General features: G+C 34.4%; 1 protein-coding gene across 5 annotated transcripts in view; it reads right to left on the bottom strand.

The window, feature by feature from the left end:
• Positions 1-20,179, bottom strand: part of TRAPPC8 (trafficking protein particle complex subunit 8) — an 87,884-nt gene that overhangs the window by 11,557 nt on the left and 56,148 nt on the right. For 4 of the 5 annotated variants that reach the window (XR_012380052.1, XM_025886432.2, XM_025886433.2 and 1 more), the window contains exons 20-26: positions 15,201-15,643; positions 11,776-11,923; positions 9,551-9,647; positions 8,295-8,363; positions 8,148-8,206; positions 5,911-6,084; positions 2,459-2,560 (exon numbers count right to left, since the gene is read on the bottom strand). Coding sequence is in view for 4 of the 5 variants with exons in the window: in XM_025886432.2 (XP_025742217.1) it covers positions 2,459-2,560; positions 5,911-6,084; positions 8,148-8,206; positions 8,295-8,363; positions 9,551-9,647; positions 11,776-11,923; positions 15,201-15,643 (1,092 nt within the window). In the remaining variant the exon portion in view is untranslated. The remainder of the gene's footprint in view (positions 1-2,458; positions 2,561-5,910; positions 6,085-8,147; positions 8,207-8,294; positions 8,364-9,550; positions 9,648-11,775; positions 11,924-15,200; positions 15,644-20,179) is intronic. The other variant, XM_025886434.2, reaches the window with a different exon arrangement.

Here is a 20,179-nt window from a genome sequence, read left to right as displayed (position 1 = left end):
AGTAATTAAGACAAAGACCTTCTGGCCAGCACAGCCTAAAATATTATCATCTGGCTACTGACAGAAAAGGTTTGTTGATCCTTGATGTATACAGCTGTAAAAGCAAGAACTAAATTTGCTTTTGATTTAGAAGTCAGAGAAAAGTGACTAAAGGTCTACTTTGGAGGAAAGAAGACAACAGAAGCAGAATTTCTGGGGTGCTACTTATGTTCTATTTCTTGATCTGGGTCCTGGTTAAATTCAATGAGCTATTCAACTATTCTGTATTTATCTTACACTTTAATAGAAAGTTCAAAAAATGTATTATTGTTTAATATACTCTAAACATCAAAAAAACCAAGCTATTGTTTGAGACTTCTAAACTATACTAAATAAATTTCCATATGCCACTTATTAGGTAGAAAACACATGAACAATGGCCATAAAAGGATACCAAAGGTCTGAGCTAATTTACTGAGAGAATATTTAAAAGAGTTTCCCCCTCTCCCAGCTTAAAAGTAGCAAAAAGTATTTTCACAACCAGCGCTAAATATTTGTCCAGTAATCTGACAATAAGGATCTGATTCATACCTTATGACAGTTCCACCACAAGAGAGGCAAGGAGTAAAGAACTATTATCTTTGTCTTGTAAGTGAGTAGTAAGCTAAGGTTCATCAAGTTATGCAAGTAATTTGGTCATCAATCTCAAAGTCTTTGGGCTCCAAATCTATTATTCACAGTATTATGAAACTGCCTTATCTCCCAAGCTCAGTTAATCATATAAAGAGAATAAAAAATATTTCAAAGGTGAAATACAGAGAAATAAAAATGATATGCCATTCATGGTATGTAAAATGAAAATATAACATGAATAAATTTTATAGAAATCACTTTTTCATTTTCTAAGTGCTAATTTTGCCAGTGTTTGAGATGTTCCAAATTATCAAAAGTTTATAACATATACAACTAAAACTTGGGACTTCTGTATTAATCAAAGGTGAAGATACAATTTTTTAATTAAATAGATTTGGGGTTAAATTTGATATCTTCATTAAAACTAGTGGAATATTGCCATTTGTAAGCATTGAAGTAAAAACTGATTCAAGTCATAGAATTGCCAATGGATACTAAAACTAGTGGACATAGGTTTGATAAGAAATCAGACATTTACATAGGTCCAAATTATCTCCCCATAAATTACTTATTAGAAAATGAAAGGAAAAACAGTAACTTTACTGTAGAAAAATACAGTGGAGACCACCTTAATCAAATGACCCATCACTGATAATGAAACTAATATCAAGTGCTTTTTGATATAATACACTGACAAGGACATAACATCATTTCTGTGGTATTCCTGCCAAAAATGTATAACCTTAATCTAATCATGAAGAAACACAAGAAAAACCCAAAGAGGTATTATTCTACATTAAAATAAATGGCCCATGCTCCTTAAAGATGTCAATGACATAATGATAGATCAAGGCTCAGAAACTGTCCAAGATTAAAGGAGACTAAAGAGACATGACAAGCAAATGCAACTCATGATCCTGGACTGGCCTGGGTAGGAAAAAAAAATTGTCAAGCATATAATGGAGACCTCTGATGACATCTGAATACGGACTAATATGAGTACTGCATCAATGTTAAACTTCCTGAGTTTAATAATGGTGTCTGTGATTATATAAGAGACTGTCCTTATTCTTAGGAATACTCGTGAACTAAATGGGGGTAGAGAAGGATGTCTGCAATTTACTTGGGAGTAAATTAAGAAAAAAAAATCAATGTGTACATAAATAGAGGGAAAAAATGATAAAGCAAAGAAGGTAAAATGCTAACCACTGGTGAACCTTGGTGAAAAGTGTAAGAGAGTCCTTTATACTATACTTGCAGCTTTTCTGCAAGTTTGAAAATTATTTCAAAATAAAAGTTTTCAAAAATAATGAGAAAGCTTGAAATTAAGATCCAATATTTATAAACACAATACAAGGTCACTGTTTGAATTACTGGATGTGCTTAACTTTTGTTCATATATACTATGAGAACTTTTTGGTAAGATGAAACAGTATTTTAGGAGAAATCAGAAAACACATTAAACACTATTACCAGCTGCTGCACCACTCCATGTGGCATCCTTTACATTTTATGCTTTGCCCTTCCTGGAGTTCTGCCGTGGTATAGGCATGTTTCCCTTCCTCTCAAGTAAATTAATTCTTTTTATAACTATGAATTCTAGAGTCAGTATAGAATATTTATTAGAAACCTCAAGATCACAAGTGTATCTTAATACTCTTACGAGATGCTAATAAATTTCAGTTTATGTTCATTTCTCATTTTAATTAGTCTTCTGCCACCACCCCCCCCACTCAAATCTCAATATAAAAGCCTGCACAAGCCAGACCCCTTCAAAAACCCAAAAACCAACCTAACAAAAAACTCCACAGTTCACAAGAAGACCCAAAGAAAACTCTGTTATTACCTGTTTCTGAGGACATGAAAAGGCTTCTTTTCCTATAGTGTGAAGAATAACATGATGCTGACCTTCCAAAATAAGCTGCTTACTATCTTCCACTACATAAGCCTAAACATACAAAGCACAAAAATGTTACCTTTCTTGGCAGTAACCTCAAAAGTAATGAATGCAATATTTGATGGAAGGGAGAAATATTATGGCTACTTAACAATTATCAACACTATGGATGTATCAGAATTTCTATATTTATTCATTCAATCAATAGAGAATCTTTCAAAATCTGTTTTGCTTCAATATAACACAGTTGGCCTGAATATTTAAGGGACACATCTTAAAATCTTCTTCAATGTTCTCTAGAGCTCTTAAGAAACTAGTCCAAAAGAGCAGTGCTATAACACAAGCCTTTTTGTTACTGGACTGCCGATATACAGGCAACACATTTTTTCTCATAGTCTTGCTTCTAATATGCCTCAGGGTTTATCACCTAGTAGAACAAAACCAGTGAGTTCAATCATGAATCTTGTAAGTGAAAATGTCACACCCTTGGATATCTTAACTGTAAGTACATACACTTAAAAAAAAAAAAAGGCTCATTTCATCTGTATCAAAACACTGGTTCCAGCATATAACTCATCACCCTCTTGAATTGCTCCTGCCCCAGAGAAAATGTTATATGTAAATGGCTCTGATATACTGTTATCATCACATTATGCAAATACAAAGGCTTAAAAATTTTTTGACAAGCCAAATTTTTTTACTATTAGATTCAACAGACATAATATTTCTCAGGCAAAATGCTATAAAAGTTTCTAAATGTTTTCATTTCATATTTTCAATCTGTGTACTTATTTTATCATGGCTAGTTTTGCCACCTGTACACCACAGCTGAAGTAGTGCTGCACAAAGACACAGGACAGCCCGGGACCTGCTCAGTGTGCGTTACTACACAGCCCAGCGATGCTGTAGTTAAACACCTGCTGGGGTGGGCCTTTAGCCGAGAGGGTGAATGCTGACAGGGTAAAGTTGTGAGACATGTCTTATGTTTTTTCCACTGGTCTCATGGGATTGAACAAAAATCATCCATAGCCTTGTCAAATTCTATAATGTATTCTCTCTGAACAAAGGCTTAACTTTTTAAAACAAACCTTTATATTTGGTTAAGACTGGTTAGGAATTGTTCTGTGTCCCTTTCCCAATTATTTTTCACAAAAATGCTGTCTGAGCTCTTCGTTTTTCTCCTGCATCCTATTTTACTGAAAGACTCTTAATGCTTCCTGCTCCCTACTCCACAACTTAAATGACTTTTCAAGTTTCCTTTCATGCAGTGCTTTTTGGCATTATCTAGACACCTCACTAAAGAAAATCTACCACTTTCTCAAATGAGTATGTGTTAAACTTATCTTAGATACTAGCCACAATCAACTAAATATCCTATTTTTTATTCTATTTAACTTCCATATTCTAGCCAAGGAGCATCATAACTTAGTTTTCTTCTTCATGTAATCAGCAATACTAGTAGTAGTGGGCTGCTATTCAGGGCAGTTTTTTCCCCCAGCCAAAGTAACTGTGGACTTAACAATTAATACAGAGTACAGATACATTACTCAAAATCTTGTCTCAGAAATATTTCAAAATTGTTACATGGCAGAAATTTATGGAATGCAGTCACACACCTCAAGGGTCTAGTATACATTTAATGAGTGGTTGGTTTGCATTAAGGGGCAATACCGCTGAGCCTGAAAATAGAAGCCTCTTGATCCTAATCTTCAAGAAGATTTGATTTCAAGCTAAAAATGTGTAATTGATCTTTTTAATATTAAACACCTAAATCAACTAAAGTACCATTTTGTTTAAATTTTATTGAAACTCATGCAAAAAAGAAAAAAAAAGAAAAAAAATCAATAGAGGGAAAAAATGATAAAGCAAAGAAGGTAAAATGCTAACCACTGGCGAACCTTGGTGAAAAGTATAAGAGAGTCCTTTATACTATACTTGCAGCTTTTCTGCAGGTTTGAAAATTATTTCAAAATAAAAGTTTTCAAAAATAATGAGAAAGCTCAAAATTAAGATCCAATATTTATAAACACTTTATAAATCCTTCCACCCTGTTCAGGTGAATATGCTAGGGCAAGATCCTTAATTACACTGTAGAAATGTCTTTTAAAAAGTAATATGTAATTTTATTATATATTATATGTAACATAATCTATATATAATTACAAATTCTTATAATATATGCATGAAATACAAAAGGGTGCACTGTGAAAAACAAGCCTCCTCTGTTTTAAAGTAAGTAACTTTAAGGAAGACTAATGTCTAAACCATCTCATTCTGGTCTGCCATGTGTGGATCTTATCTGGATGTGATTTTTAAAAACTTAAAATATTTTCAGGGTGCCTGGGTGGCTCAATCTCTGGAGCCTCTGCCTTCAGCTCGGGTCATGATCTCAGAGTCCTGGGATTGAGTCCCGAATCAGGCTCCCTGCTCAGAGTGGAGTCTGCTTCTCCCTCTCCCTCTGCCCCTTCCTGTTGTGCTCTGTCTCTCTCTCTCTCAAATAAATAAAATCTTTAAAAGATAAATAAATAAAAACAAAATATTTTCAAATAATCTGGAAAAACAAAGCAAACCAACAAATAGATAATAATTCAGAATTATTGTTAATTTGGTTGGGTGAGATAAAAAATACTCTGGGGTTATGTTAAATAAGAGAGTCCTCATCTGCTAGAAGTAAATACAAAAGCATTTACAGATAAAATATTATGTTATTAAAAAAATACTACAGCAAAAAATAAAGGAAGGTAAAAATAAAAGAAAACAAAGGAGAGGGGCTAGTGGAATAGATGAAAAATGAATAACAACATACTAGTGACTATGGAGGCTGAGTAATGGGTACCTAAAGGTCCACAGTGCTATTTTTTCTCTTTTTGGTGTTTGAAAATGCCCATAATAAAGAGTTTAATAATGATACTTGTCTTCATGGAGCTTATCATATCTACAATGGTCTCAGTACCACTAAGAACTAACAGTAACAAAGAAGAAAGTTATCTAAGTTGAATGAATACTTTCTCTAAGTAAAAAAGTCATTATGGGGGGCGCCTGGGTGGCTCAGTCTGTTAAACGTCTGACTTCAGCTCAGGTCATGATCTCAGGGTCCTGGGATCAAGCCCTGCATGAGGCTCCCCACTCAGTGGGGAGTCTACTTGTCTCTCTCCCTCTGCCCTTCCTCCCACTTATACACATACACTCTCTCTCTTTCTCAAATAAATAAATAAAATCTTAAAAAAAAAAAAGATTTAAAAAGTCATTATGGAACCGTTAAAAAAAGTTATAAAATAACTGAAATATTGAAACTGAAAATTTTACACAGAAAAAATATAATACCAGCTTACATTTGTTCTTCAGCTTAAGGCTGAAGTATCTACAAGCAAGGCTTGCTGAAATAATTTAATAACACATACCTTCCATAATACGACAATATTCAAATCCACCTCACTGCACTTCTGAATTAATCTCACAGCATCCCCTATTGACTGTTTTTCTGCGTGCACAGATGGCTGGGCTTGTGGTTTCTTTAATTCAGAAGATAAACTTCGGTAAAAGAAGTCTGCACATGGACTTGCTGAACTTACTATCTGTTAAAAGAAAATCATTTATCTACATAAATGTTTTCAACTAAATACACTCTGCCAAAATTTATATTTCTCTATATATTTCTATATAACCAAAAGGCTTATTCAATAATTTCTTGTCAATCTGTCAGTACAGGGAGGCCGTAAAACACACGAACACAGTTAAACACCTAAAATATTTGGTACAAATTACCCTGAATCTTAAAGCTATTATCTCAAAGTAATTAAACTATACTGCCATGACATTAGGTTTGACCTTCCAAGTATCAAGGGAGGATAATGGGTAGTTCTAAGAAAATGCATAAAAAATAAATTATTGAAAAGTAATATTCTTTGTACTATTAAAGTAACAAATATTTCTCATTCAAATACTTAGAACCCTAGACAACGTCCAATGAAACAGAATGCAAATGGAATTACTGGTCTTAATATGGTTTTTATACTTGAAGGGAGAGAACATGAAAAAAATTTTTTAAAAAATTTTAAACGGAATCAGAACTACAGGATTTCCTTTAACAGAATACTGTGTTTCATTGTAAAATCTCTACACTTAAGATTCCCTGCATTATAGGCTATATTATATAGGTGCTAAGTTTCAAGTTAATTATTAAATATTAATAAATAGATGTTTTCCCCTTTAAGAGTGAACTATTTTCTGGTAAACAATTGTCCCTATAGGTTTCTCAGTAACCTGTAGTGCTTGGTGAGTTCTATTTATTCAACCAGATTCATCAAAAGGGAAAATGTCTTTGTTTCTGCCTTCTTCGGTACTCCTATACAAAATTATCTGGCAACAAATACAGTAAAAATTACAATCTTAATATAATTTAAGGGTCTTAATTATGTCTCTAAGGATTTTAAGTTTCAAAAAGAAATGAACAGAACAAGCAACTGAAATCATGAAACCTAAATTCAATCATTCAAGAGGCACAGTGTTACCAAAAGTCACAATTGTTTGGGAATTACTGGGCTTTTGGTACACTGAGATATTCTAAGTAACTATGTCTTCAAGTAGTCAAAAGACAGCCACAAAGAATGTGTCAGATGAAGGCGAATGATAAGAGAAATACAAAAGTGTAAGAATGTCTAGGATTATCAAAGAAAAAAACACAAAGAAGAAATAGTAACTGAAACAGTAGCAAAAATAACAGTAACAGGGCACAACTACACGGAATTTTACACCCTTGGTCCAGTATTTCTCAAAGCAGATCACCAGATCACCTCTTCCGATTATCTGCAGAGCTGGTTGAAAATGCACATTCCTAAACCCCACCCAAGACATAATGAGCCACAGTTTTGGGGGAGGCAAAGCCTTCATTTTTACAAAATTTTCTAGATCAAAAATAGGGTCTGCAGACTGATAACCTCAACATCACCTAGGAGCTTATAACAATTTATTATACATATTTTTTATTAAGTAAACTCTGTGCCCAATGTGGGCTTAAATTCATGACCCCAAGATCAAGAATCACATGTTCTGCTGACTGCACCAGCCAGGTGCCCCAGCTTATAGCAATTTAGATTCTCAGGTCCCATCCCAGGCCTACCGAATCAGAATCTGCATTTTAACAAGAGCCCCAGATACTCATATGTACAGTCTCTGAAAGTTTGAAAACCACTGCTCTAGGTGATTCTTACAAATAATTAAGTTGGATTATCACTGTCCTAGACAAAAATCACAAAAAAGTTTATAATTTGGATGTCAGAACCATATGATACACCAAAATCCAGACGATTATCACCTTTATGTTCCACTGTGACCACTTCCCCTAATAAATAGGTTCCCTTGTATAATCCGGTTTCATTTTTTAATCCCAAGGATTATACTTTTTACCTGTGATACTCTCAAAAGGAAGTTAGTTTTAAATAACTAATTAAAATGGTATAATCCATATAGCATTTCTGCTCTGTTTTGAAACATGAAGATAAGTTGCAAAACCCAACAAAGTTGACATTTCATCCACAAAAGATTCTGGGGATTACTAAATCAATAGTTTTGCCAAAACAGTCAGATATTCTAAAACTGTGACTTTTAAAATCAAATGCTATTGTGCTCATTTGCATACCTGTTCATTTCCAAAGATGATATCTGCAAAGGTATATTTTTCTGAGAACTGTGTGGCAACTGAAAAACAGGAAAACAAACTAATCAATATCATTGGCATGAAATATAAAATGACCCTTAGGAAAGTGTGAAAATAAAATGAATTTACCTTCTTTTTCCTTACATCGTATCGCCTTGAAGCAAAATTTTCCCTTCTCTCTACTGGCAAGTTTGGCATCTAGAAAGAAAAGAAAAAATTTCAAAGATCTTTCTTAGCTGCTTATGACATGGTAAAACTAACTCATTCAAGCTTCCTTAGTCAAACTGAAAAATAATTCACAATTATAAATAATGTTTAATGAAAAAATCTTTCTTTTCATCTCCATAAAGCAAATTTCAGCTCTTAAAAAGGATGAAATTCAATTTTCTTGAAATACATGTTGGTATGTGTGTGTGTGACATTACAGATTAACAAAAGTTTAAAAGATAAGAACCTGGGAACCAGGGAGCCCACAATCCCACCACTCTATCATTTCTTCATTTCCTTTCAGTATTTTTTCATATGTATGATTTATATCAATATTATTATATGCACATACTGTGCTATGATGCATTTTCTCAGTATTGTGAACACTTTAAAAATGTTAACATATTTTAATGACTAAAAAATAGTCTGAGTTATAATTTACATTAAATCCACACTGATTTTTTCCATATTAAACATAACCTTGCAATACACTGCTCTGTTTTCAATGTATGGACTTTCATGTATTCTGAATTAATCCCTTTGTATAAATTCCAAAAATAAGGATTACCAAAAGACTAAAGAGGAGTTTAAACATTTTTATATTTTTTGAAATATACTGTACAATTCTCCAGAAAGAGCAAATATCATTTTGCTAGCTTCACTCCACTCTTACAAACACTTGGCATTCTCATATTACTGCCAGGATAATAAATTGACAGAAATATTCTGGAAACCAATTTGTCAATATATATCACAAGTATGTATACTCTTCTGTTTGAGCATTATATAGGTATGGAAATACATAGAACAGTCAGTCACTACATTTTCTGTTTATACACAGAAAAACAGCAAAGAGAAGAAAAAGACCCTTCCATATTCTAGTCTATGTGTTTCTGTATTGTTTGAAATTTTGAAAGTGATCATGTACTCAGGCACTGATTTTCCAACTGATTAAAGAAAATGCAAACAGAAAGATGTGGAAGGAAATAAAAAGATGGGAAAGAATGAATTAAGAAAGGTAATTTGATTCACAAACTAATGAAAACACAATTGAATGCTTTAAGGTTAATTATTAAAAAGGTGCCAACATATCTTATGATATTATAGTACTACTCTGAAAAAAAAAAAATCAAGCAATGAAGATGTGAGAATTCACTATGAAGGAAAAAGTCACAAACCTTTGTTTTCAGAGAGATTTACAGATTTCTGTAACTTCCAGTGTTTGCTACCACTTGATACTTGTACTATATGGAATTCCTTAACACCTGCTTCACTCTATCAAAAAGAAATAAGAGTCATTCAGGATTTAGGAGCACAAACTTAGAGTGTTCTAATGAAAACAATATTCTGACACTGCTACCAAAGTACTGATTAATATAAGATGAAATTTTTATTCTGAAATAAACAATATATATTTCAGAATGCTTAAGTTATTTAAATCCTTCCTTAAACATTCTTTTTTTTTTCTTTTAAGTAGGCTCCACACCCAGCATGGAGCCCAGTGCCAGGCTTGAACTCACCACCTGAAGATCAAGACGTAAGCTGAGATCAAGAGTCGGATATTTAACTGACTGAGCCATCCAGGCACCCTCTCCTTAAACGTTCATAAAACAGAGAAGTCAATATTCTATCCAAAAACTGTATCTAACTATAATGTACACCAGTGGCAAATTTTAAAATACTGAAAGGTATTCAGTTATTAGAACCTATCATAATGAGTTACTGGTAGTATTTACTAGACCAAACAGTATTTGTTATCAATTTTTTTTGAAGATTTACTTATCTATTTTTAGAGAGAAGAGACAGAGAGTGCGTGTGCAAGCACAGAGGGGAGGGGGAGAGAGAGAGAGAGAGAGAGAGAGAGAGAGAGAGAGAGAGAGAAAGAGAAACTTAAGCAGACTCCGCCCTGAGCTTGGAGCCTGAGAGCGCAGCTTGAGCCTAAATCAAGAGTCAGAGGCTTAACTGTCCACACCACCCAGCAACCCTTGTTGTCAATTCTGAATCAAAACTGTAGCATTTTCATTTCTTCTAATCTTTCTGAGATATCTCATTCTCATTAAGGCAAAAACAAACAACAAAAACAAATCAGAATCCCAATATACAGCCCATGCACATAAAGTTAAACTGTACATAATTTTTTATTCTCCTGAAATTATTAAAATCTTAAAATTTTAGGGACGCCTGGGTGGCTCAGTTGGTTAAGCATCTGCCTTCGGCTCAGGTCATGATCCCAGGATCCTGGGATCGAGTCCCACATCGGGCTCCTTGATCAGCGGGGAGCCTGCTTCTTGCTCTGCCTGCAGTTCCCCCTGCTTGTGCTCTCTCTGACAAACAAAATCTTTAAATAATAATAATAAAATCTTAAAATTTTATTTTTACAAATGTTACTTTCGTTGAAGATCAGCAAAGTATTAGCATATAAACCCCAAATATCTTAAAAAGAAGCAACCTTACAAGTTTATGAAGCCAAAAGCAAAGGACATTCAGAATAACACTTCAAGTATTTGAACTAAATCAACCTGAAGCTAAGATGTTATTTTAATCATGAGATCTCAATTCCCTTCTTTAATATGCATTTTTATAGAGTATTTAAACGGAAATGGTAAAATGTTTGAAATGCTTTATATGAAGAAAATGATGCTCTCAGAAATGTGTAAGTGAAGGTTACCAAGTTAATATGGAATGTGAAATCCTAATACAACTTTGTAAATTTAGTTATATCAATAGATTCTCAATGGTGAGATTAGAAAGCACTTTATTAGATCTCTGTGGTACTGAATTACTCACATATGGGGCTATATATCATACGAATATATTAATGCCAGCAGGTCCTTTTTAGACTTAAAATTACGAAGTTAGGGATGCCTGGGTGGCTCAGATGGTTAAGTGGCTGCCTTCGGTTCAGGTCATGATCTCAGAGTCCTGGGATTGAGTCCCGCATCAGGATGCCCCTGCTCAGTGGGGAGCCTGCTTCTCCCTCTCCCTCGGCCTGCTGCTCCCCCTGCTTGTGTGCCCCCTCTCTCTGACAAATAAATAAAATCTTAAAAAAAAAAAAAATATATATATATAAGGGGGGTGGGGGGATGGGTTAGCCTGGTGATGGGTATTAAAGAGGGCACATTCTGAGTGGAGCACTGGGTGTTATGCACAAACAATGAATCATAGAACACTACATCAATAACTAATGATGTAATGTATGGTGATTAACATAACAATAAAAAATTAAAAAATATATATAAAAATTATAAAGTTAATGGAAAATTAAGATGTTTTCACACTGTTGTAGATGAACATTCCTAAATTCCTAGCTTACGCTATTTTGTGGGGGAAAAAATTCTTCCCTAAAAACAAAGGAAACACTTCAATATAATTAAAAATAAAATTTAGTTTTAAACCAACTTACTGTATTGGTGTTTTCCACATCCACAAAGACTAGCATATTGCCCCCTCGGCCCTCCTCATCTTCAAGAGAATTACTTCTGCAGACAGTAGCTCGTACATTCAAAGATCGGCTGGTACAAATAACTGCAGTGTGTCTTAATATTCTGTGACTGAAGAAATACAAAACTGCAAATTTAATGGAAGAACCTCTCCATGTGTTAGGATTCTCTAATTCCAAACAAAGCTTTTAAAACCTAATTGCTCTCAGGACCATTTGTACTCTAAAACAAAAACAAAGAATATAATACAGTAAAATTATCTAGTTGGCATAACTTCATTTCAAATTTTCTTCTCAGTTTGGAAGGAAACTAACGGTCTCCCAGACTCTAGGCATGTCTGCTCACCAAACTCATCAGTATAGCACATGAAAATAATTTTCATGTAGCAATGTCCTAATTATGCCACTTCTCTGACAGTGGTTTCAAAGCAACTGATCCCCTATCAAGGAAACCCCAAACTTTCACCAGGCATTGAAGGCCCTCCACAATAGAGCTTTTTACATTTCATTGTTAATTCCCCTTTACTACTACTTTTTTTTAATATTACCTCCTAAATTTCTTTTTTTTTTTTTTTTAAGTACAACTGAAATACAATGTCCCAGGAGTTTCAGGGATAAATCATATTGATTCAGTATTTGTATACACTATGAAATGATCCCTTTGATAAATCTAGTTACCATGCTGTCATAAAAAAGCTATTGTAATATTACTGACTATATTCCCTATACTACAGATTACATCCATGACTTATTTTAGAAAGTTTGTACCTCTTAATCCCCTTCACCTGTCTCACCCGCCCCCCCAACCCCCTCCCCACTCTGATAACCAGCAGCTTCTTCCTTGTGTTTGAGTCTGTTTCTGTTTTGTTTTTTTGGATTCCACATATACGTGAAAAATATGGTCTTTCTCGGTCTTATTTTACTTAGAATACCCTCTAGGTCCACCTGTGTTATCACAAATGGCACGATTTCATTCTTTTTTATGGCTGAGTAACATTTGTGTGTGTGTGCATGTGCACACACATGCCGCATCTTCTTTCTCCTGATACATGGGACACCTAGGTTGCCTCCATATCTTGGCTATTGTAAATACTGCTGCAATGAACATAGGAGTGTATACGGTGGTTTTGTTTTCTTCAGATAAATACCCAGAATTGGAACTGCTGGATTGTATGGTAGTTCTATTTAGTTTTTTGAGGAACTTCTATACTGTTTTCCATAAGTGGCTGTACCAATTCACATTTCCACCAAGTGTATGTGGGTTCCTTTTTCTCTACAACCTCACCAATACTTACTATTTTATCTTTGGTAACAGCCAATCTGACAAATATGAGGTAATATCTCATTGTAGTTTTGATTTGCATTTCCCTGATTAGTGATGCTGAGCATCCTTTCATGTGTCTGTGGGACATCTATAGGTCTTTTGAAAAATGTGGACTTAGATCCCTTGTCCATTTTTTAATTTTTTATATTAAATTGTGTAAGTTCTCTATATATTTTTGATGCCTGATTTGCAAATACCTTCTCCCATTCAGTAGGATGTCTTTTTGTTTTGCTGATGGTCTCCTTCATTGTGCAAAAGCTTTCTAGTTTGATGTGATCCCATGTTTTAGTTTTTGTTGCCCTTGCCTGAAAAGAGCCCCCAAAATAGTGGTAAGATCAATGAATGTCAAAGAGCTCACTGCCTACGTTTTCTTCTAGAAGTTTTATGGTATCAAGTCTTACATTCAAATCTTTAATCCATTTTGAATTTATTTTTGTGTATGGTTTAAGATAATGGTCCAGGTTCATTCTTTTTGCATGTAGCTGTCCAGTTTTCCCAATATCATTTATTGAAGAAACGATCTTCTCCACTGTATTTTCTAGCTTCTTTTGTCATAGATTTAACTGACCACATACACACACATTTATTTCTGGGCTCTCTATTCTGTTCCATTGATCTGTGTCTATTTTTGTGCCAGTATCATACTGCAGTGATTACTACAGCTTTGTGGTACAGTTTGAAATCAGGGAGCATGATAGCTCCAGCTTTATTCTTCTTCTTCAAGATTACATTGACTATTTGGGGTCTTTTGTGGTTCCATACAAGTTTTAGGATTCCTTGTTCTAGTTCTGTAAAACATGCCATTGGTATTCTGATGGGGATTACATTGAATCTGTAGAGTGCTTTGGGTAGTATGAACATTTTAACAATATTAATTCTTCCAATCCATGAACACAGTCTATCTTTCCATTTATTTGTGTCATCTCAATTTCTTTCATCAATGTAAAAGAGACCTCCTTGGTTAAATTTATTCCTAGGTATTCTTTTTTATGCAATTGTAAATAGGACTGTTTTCTTAATTTCTCTGATAGTTCATTATAGAACTATAGAAATGCAATCGATCTCTGTATGTTAATTTTGTATCCTACAACTCTACTGAATTCATTTATTAGTTCCAATAGTTTCCCCTTTACTTCTTTTACACATATTTTACACTGTGACCAAACTATATTCAGTTTATATTTCCTAATTTACAAATTTTCATTTATATATAGTTACTCCCTGGAATACCCACTACTTTCTTGCCTATCCCCCTTGATATCCAAATTCTGAAATCTTTACTTTCTTTGGAAGCTCATTTCACCACTACTATATTCCACAAAGCCTTCCCTGACTGCTTGACCAGAGTATGCTCTATTGTCTTCTGAAGGGGAATTAATATTTACTAAGCATCTAAAATGTCCCCATGCTTATAAATACTGTATCATTTTGTCCTCACAGTCTTAGAAGATATTTTAAATATTCCATTAATAAATGGAGTAACACAATTATTCCTAGTTAATTTTATAAAAATGACAATGGCATTATCACAAATAAAATAATATGTTGTTTAATTATAGTCCACCGACCCTTGTGAGCACCAAGGTTTGATTTCTTCAGTGACCCTCATTATAACACTACCCTAATCATCTATTCTACAAATATATACCTTTTTCCCCATACATTCTCAGGGGTCAGGAGAGGGCACAAGAGAAAAAGGAAAGGTAAAACAAAATAATTTTCTTGAAACAGGATGACTATAGCAGGTTGTCTTCATATACAAATGGTACCTGTGAATTTCATTATTATGTGGTAACTTTGGCCAGAGTACTTAGTCGTATCAAAGAATCATAAAGTTTATTGATAGAAGCCACTAAAAAGATTAAGGTAGCCTCATTTTTTGTACTTTTGGCTACTTAGAACTTATATTAGGGACAAGCTCAAATATAAACATCATGTATAATTTGGAAGGGGATAATTTCTTAAGAAACGATAACATATGTTAACAAATATCAAAATGTTTATTTGAATTTGTCCACATACATTAAACACAGAGGTCAAATCAAGAAAGTTTAATAATACTCACCGTATTTTAGGCTGCTTTTTAACACTTTCATAGTAAAACAAAAAGTTAATTTCATGGACACCTTCTTCATCTGGCCCACGTAACCACATTGGTAGCTGAACTGAAGCTCCAGGTAGAAGAACGGTGTCAGGAAGGGGAACAGGAATCACCTCTGGCTGACTTCCTATGCCAATGCCAAAGTCTACAGAGGAAGCTGATGATATGAGTGCTGTACATTCAGAGGTAGAATCTGTCACAACAGTCTTGTAAGCACTACAGTTCTCAGAAGCTGAGGGACTTAGTGGTGTTAGAACAGCTGTGTTACCACCAAAAGTAAAGAATTCTGGACGTTTAGAAACAACCTTCAATCCAGTAAGAGGACATTTGCTGACATTGACAAATTCTACATATGCTTTTCGGATTTCTCCACAGAGGAGCCCTGTAGGAAAATGTATAAAGAACACCTGCATTGGAGGGAAAAAATATTATTATACTGTCTGTTAAAAATTCCGAACCTCTAGTGAAAAACAATTTAAGATGCTGTATTTCTTTACGAAAGGTTTACAATTATTCTCTTTGATATCTCCCTGAATATATGACAATTAACAACTCCATTTTAGAAAAGACAAGACAGAGACCAGTGTTATTCAGTAGCAGATTGCAGAGTTATGAATTAAAAATAAAACATCAGTGACAAGTGAGCTATCAACAAAACTTTGACAACTGTGTAGACTATGGACAAGTTACAAGTAATTTAACATGGCTATGTAAATTAAATGATTATCAGTTGAAGAGCCCTTATCAATGTCAACTTGCAAAATAATTCAACTATTTTTTATTCATCATTAAGATGCAAAGATACACCAGAGATCTTAAAAGGGAAGAATGTGCAGATCCATGATTCCATATCCATAATTTTAAAACCCAAAAAGCTCTGAACAACCTCAAACTTTTAGTAACTCACATGGGAATGAAATCTGATCTAACAAAGGCTTTTTATACCCTTTCCCATTCATGTGGTTCACTCACGCAATATTAATGTGCTTGATTTCCAGATGCTACCACAAACCCAATAGGGGTTACATAACACTTTGGATATAAACACACACACACACACACGCACACACGCACACGCACACACACTCTTTCTAAAAATTAAGAATAAAAAAACAATTTTCAACACACATCTGGCCTCAGGATTTCAGATAAGTGAATGTGAAGCTGTACTAGAGAGGTAGAAATATGGGCTAACAAAATCACCTAGTAAGTTATTTTCATTTAAAAGATGCTTAAGTGTAAATGTCAGAAGTGCACGGACAGTATCTAAGAAAGGAGGAATATAAAGGTACAAGTATGGGAAAAAAAGGTTCTAATAAAGTTATGGCTGGCAGTCCCATAGGAGTTATTAAAATCCAGTGGAAATACTTATGTTTCTTTCTCTTTTTTTAAGATTTTATTTGTTTGTTTGAGAGAGAGTGAGAGAGCATGAGTAAGGGGTGGGGAGAGGGAGAGGCAGGCTCCCTGGACTCAGGGCTTGATCCCATGACCCCAGGACCACGATCTGAGAAGAAGGCAGACGCCTAACTGACTGAGCCACCACCGGAAATACCTATGTTTCTTAATCTAAATTTGAATGGAAATTCGCTATGGCCATAGTCTTAAGGAAGAAGATAAATTCTGTGGACAGCAGAAGCTTTAAAAACAGGTATGAGAAAATAAGGAATTAATGTAGCAATCTAAAACATAGGTTAAGAAGAAAAAAAATAGGCATAGGATTATATTAAAGACACCGAGTATATACTGATTAGCCAGTGTCAAACTTAGTCAAATAAGTTAAAATTTGTGAAGTAATATAAATTCTGAGATATGTTAAAAACAGGTGAAAAACTACCACAAAGACACACTAAAATACACAGACACCTGAATACCATCAAGAAGGCTAAGGCACTGGCTAGATGGGAAGGGTGCTGGAATTAGCAGAACAGTGATGCACCATGTGTAGATCTTCATCCTCACTCTTGTCTTGGTAAACACATTATACGAGATTATTTCATCAGACACTAGACTGGTCACTTCTTTCACTACTCCCTTAAACACTTTGAATTGTATAAAATACTTCTGACATAAGATATTAGAAATAGGAATATGCCATGAAATCTCTTATCAATATTAATGTCTATCATTGTTGACCTAAATATAATAAAAGGTCTTTTTAACTGACTTCATACTGTGGTTTGTTGGATTAACCAATTTCTTATGCATCTTAGTAGAAAATACTGAGTGATATTTAAGGAAGTGAACATCAGTGACTTTGAGGCTTTCTACTATGTCCTCCTTCTTCTCCTTATCAAGAGTTACTATTTATTCCCAAACTTGCTTAATTAAATTATTATATAAACCACTTCTATCTTTGCCTGAAATTATTGCTTTCATTTTTAAATAAACTCTACTCTAGATATATAATGTACTTAAACTACGTAACAACGATCTTTAGATTCTCACTCTAATGAAACCAAAACTGGAAACTTAAAATGACAACTTATGGATGTGGGTGAATGCATGAAAGACAGACAAAATTCATATTAGGAAACCTGTACCAATACAAAGAACTCATAGAAAAGGCCTCGACCTAAATCCACCCCCCCCTTCAAAATAGTGAATAAATGTGTACATTTGTATGTTTTCTTAAGGTAAAATATTTAGGGTATGGACTTATTGTGGTTTTTTTGTTATTCACTTTACAAGCTTTTTTGTTTATTCAACAAAACACCAGTTGTTATTATGTAGCGTAAGAGGTCCTCTGTTAAAATACCCTCTTCAAGGAGAACTGCATCTATAACAATAAAGTTTTTTAAAAACTCATTATGGTATACAAGAAGAAAAATTAAGTACAGAACTAGCAGTATAAAAAACAAAATAAATTTAAAAACTGAGTTAAACATTTAAAATCATATATCATCTGGTTCAACTTACCCCATTTCATAAGAAAAGAAACTTTCCAAGGTCAGATAATTAGAGACAGGGCTCAGAAAGTCTAAAAGTAAGTCTCTATACATAATATGTCATCTGAGAAGTACTGCACTTAAAAACCATTTGTACTTTTGCCAATCTTTTTTTTTTTTAAAGATTTTATTTATTTATTTGACAGAGAGAGACACAGCGAGAGAGGGAACACAAGCAGGGGGAGTGAGAGAGGGAGAAGCAGCCTTTCCGCTGAGCAGGGGGCCCGATGCGGGGCTCGATCCCAGGACCCTGGGACCATGACCTGAGCCGAAGGCAGACACTTAACGACTGAGCCACCCAGGCGCCCCTACTTTTACCAATCTTACAAAGACCATTGTAATATGGTACAATGAAAATTATAAGCTAGTAAAATCATAAAAATGAAGTATTTTGGTGTCCTCTACTGACTGATCTCAATTTACCCAGAGTAGTCAGAATCTTCCCTTTTGAAAGTAAGCTCTAGCAAATTCTTACGTAAAGAATTCCAAGCAAACTGTTTATTAATTAGTGATTTCTAACCTAAAATGATGACTAAACCTAAAATAAAATTTGGATCCCAACTCATTTCAATCCATCTTCAGCCTTAGAACTCCTAGGTGTAGCAATGCAAATCATAATAAAAATTCCATGCATTACTATGGGAACTTGACAAGTTTGGATAAAATGGTGCAAGTATTAAGGAAAAAGAAAAAAATTAAAGATTATGAGAAAGATTTGGTTAAGAAAAATAATAAAGCAAGAATATAGTATTGACACAGAGAGATGAGGAACTATGATCAAACAGAATAGGTATCATCCAAAAAAACCCCCAAAACCAAAAAAACAGGTATGCATACTTTCAGAATATTTAATAGTGTATTAGAAAGAAGGTATAGTGAGTTGCCAATATTCAATTAATGGTAATTAGGACCAGGAACAAATAAAGTTTGATTCCCTACCCCTAGACATTCAGAAGAGTATTATTCCCCTGGATTTAAAAAAGAACATAGACATGAAAAAATAAAACTATAAAAGTTCTGACTACAGAAGTCTCTGTAAGTCTAAAATGCAGAAGCAACAAAGGACAATCAGATAGGACTTCATGTATGTTAAAAATCTTAACATGGTGAAAGACACCAAATCAATATGTGTGAAATATTTATCAACCAGAAACTAGCATTGAAGTCAGTCTATAAGTCTTTTTATTTGCCCTACACAACTCTTTAAATGAAACATAATTAAGCAAATGTAAAACTTGGGCAGAATACATGCAGCTCAGCAATAACCTCCCCTCAACACACACACACGCCACCTTTTCATGAATAAACCTACCCTGCCCCCACTGTAGGTATAGGATTAGTGCCCATAAAAATCATCCAATGAGAAAAGGGAAATGATACCCAATTCAAAGGATATAACAGGTAATCATATGGACATACGGAAGGAAAAAAATCGTAAGAACTAAAAACACGAAGACTGATCATTTTATCAGACGTTAGAGAAATGTAAATAAAGAATGTCATTTTTATGGGGCGCCTGGATGGCTCAGTTGTTAAGCATCTGCCTTCGGCTCAGGTCATGATCCCAGGGTCCTGGGATTGAGCCACACATAGGGCTCCCTGCTCTGCGGAAGGCCTGCTTCTCCCTCTCCCACTCCCCCTGCTTGTGTTCCCTCTCTCGCTGTGTCTCTATCAAATAAATAAATAAAATCTTTAAAAAAAAATGTTTTGGGGCGCCTGAGTGGCTCAGTCATTAAGCATCTGCCTTTGGCTCGGGTCATGATCCCAGGGTCCTGGGATCGAGCCCTACATCGGGCTCTCTGCTCCACAGGAAGCCTGCTTCTCCCTCTCCCACTCCCCCTGCTTGTGTTCCTTCTTTCGCTGTGTCTCTGTGTGTCAAATAAATCAATAAAATCTTTCAAAAAAAAAAGTTTTTCACCAACCTTAATCATGAAAGTTAAAAAAAAAAAAAAAGGATAATATCCAGTATGGCAGAGATGTGAGGCAACAGATTCCCAT

Source organism: Callorhinus ursinus, unplaced genomic scaffold (assembly GCF_003265705.2).
Source record: "Callorhinus ursinus isolate GAN/ISIS: 27379988/994484 unplaced genomic scaffold, GSC_fseal_2.0 scaffold11, whole genome shotgun sequence".
NCBI lineage: Eukaryota > Metazoa > Chordata > Mammalia > Carnivora > Otariidae > Callorhinus > Callorhinus ursinus.
This window is presented reverse-complemented; position numbering and strand designations above follow the sequence as displayed.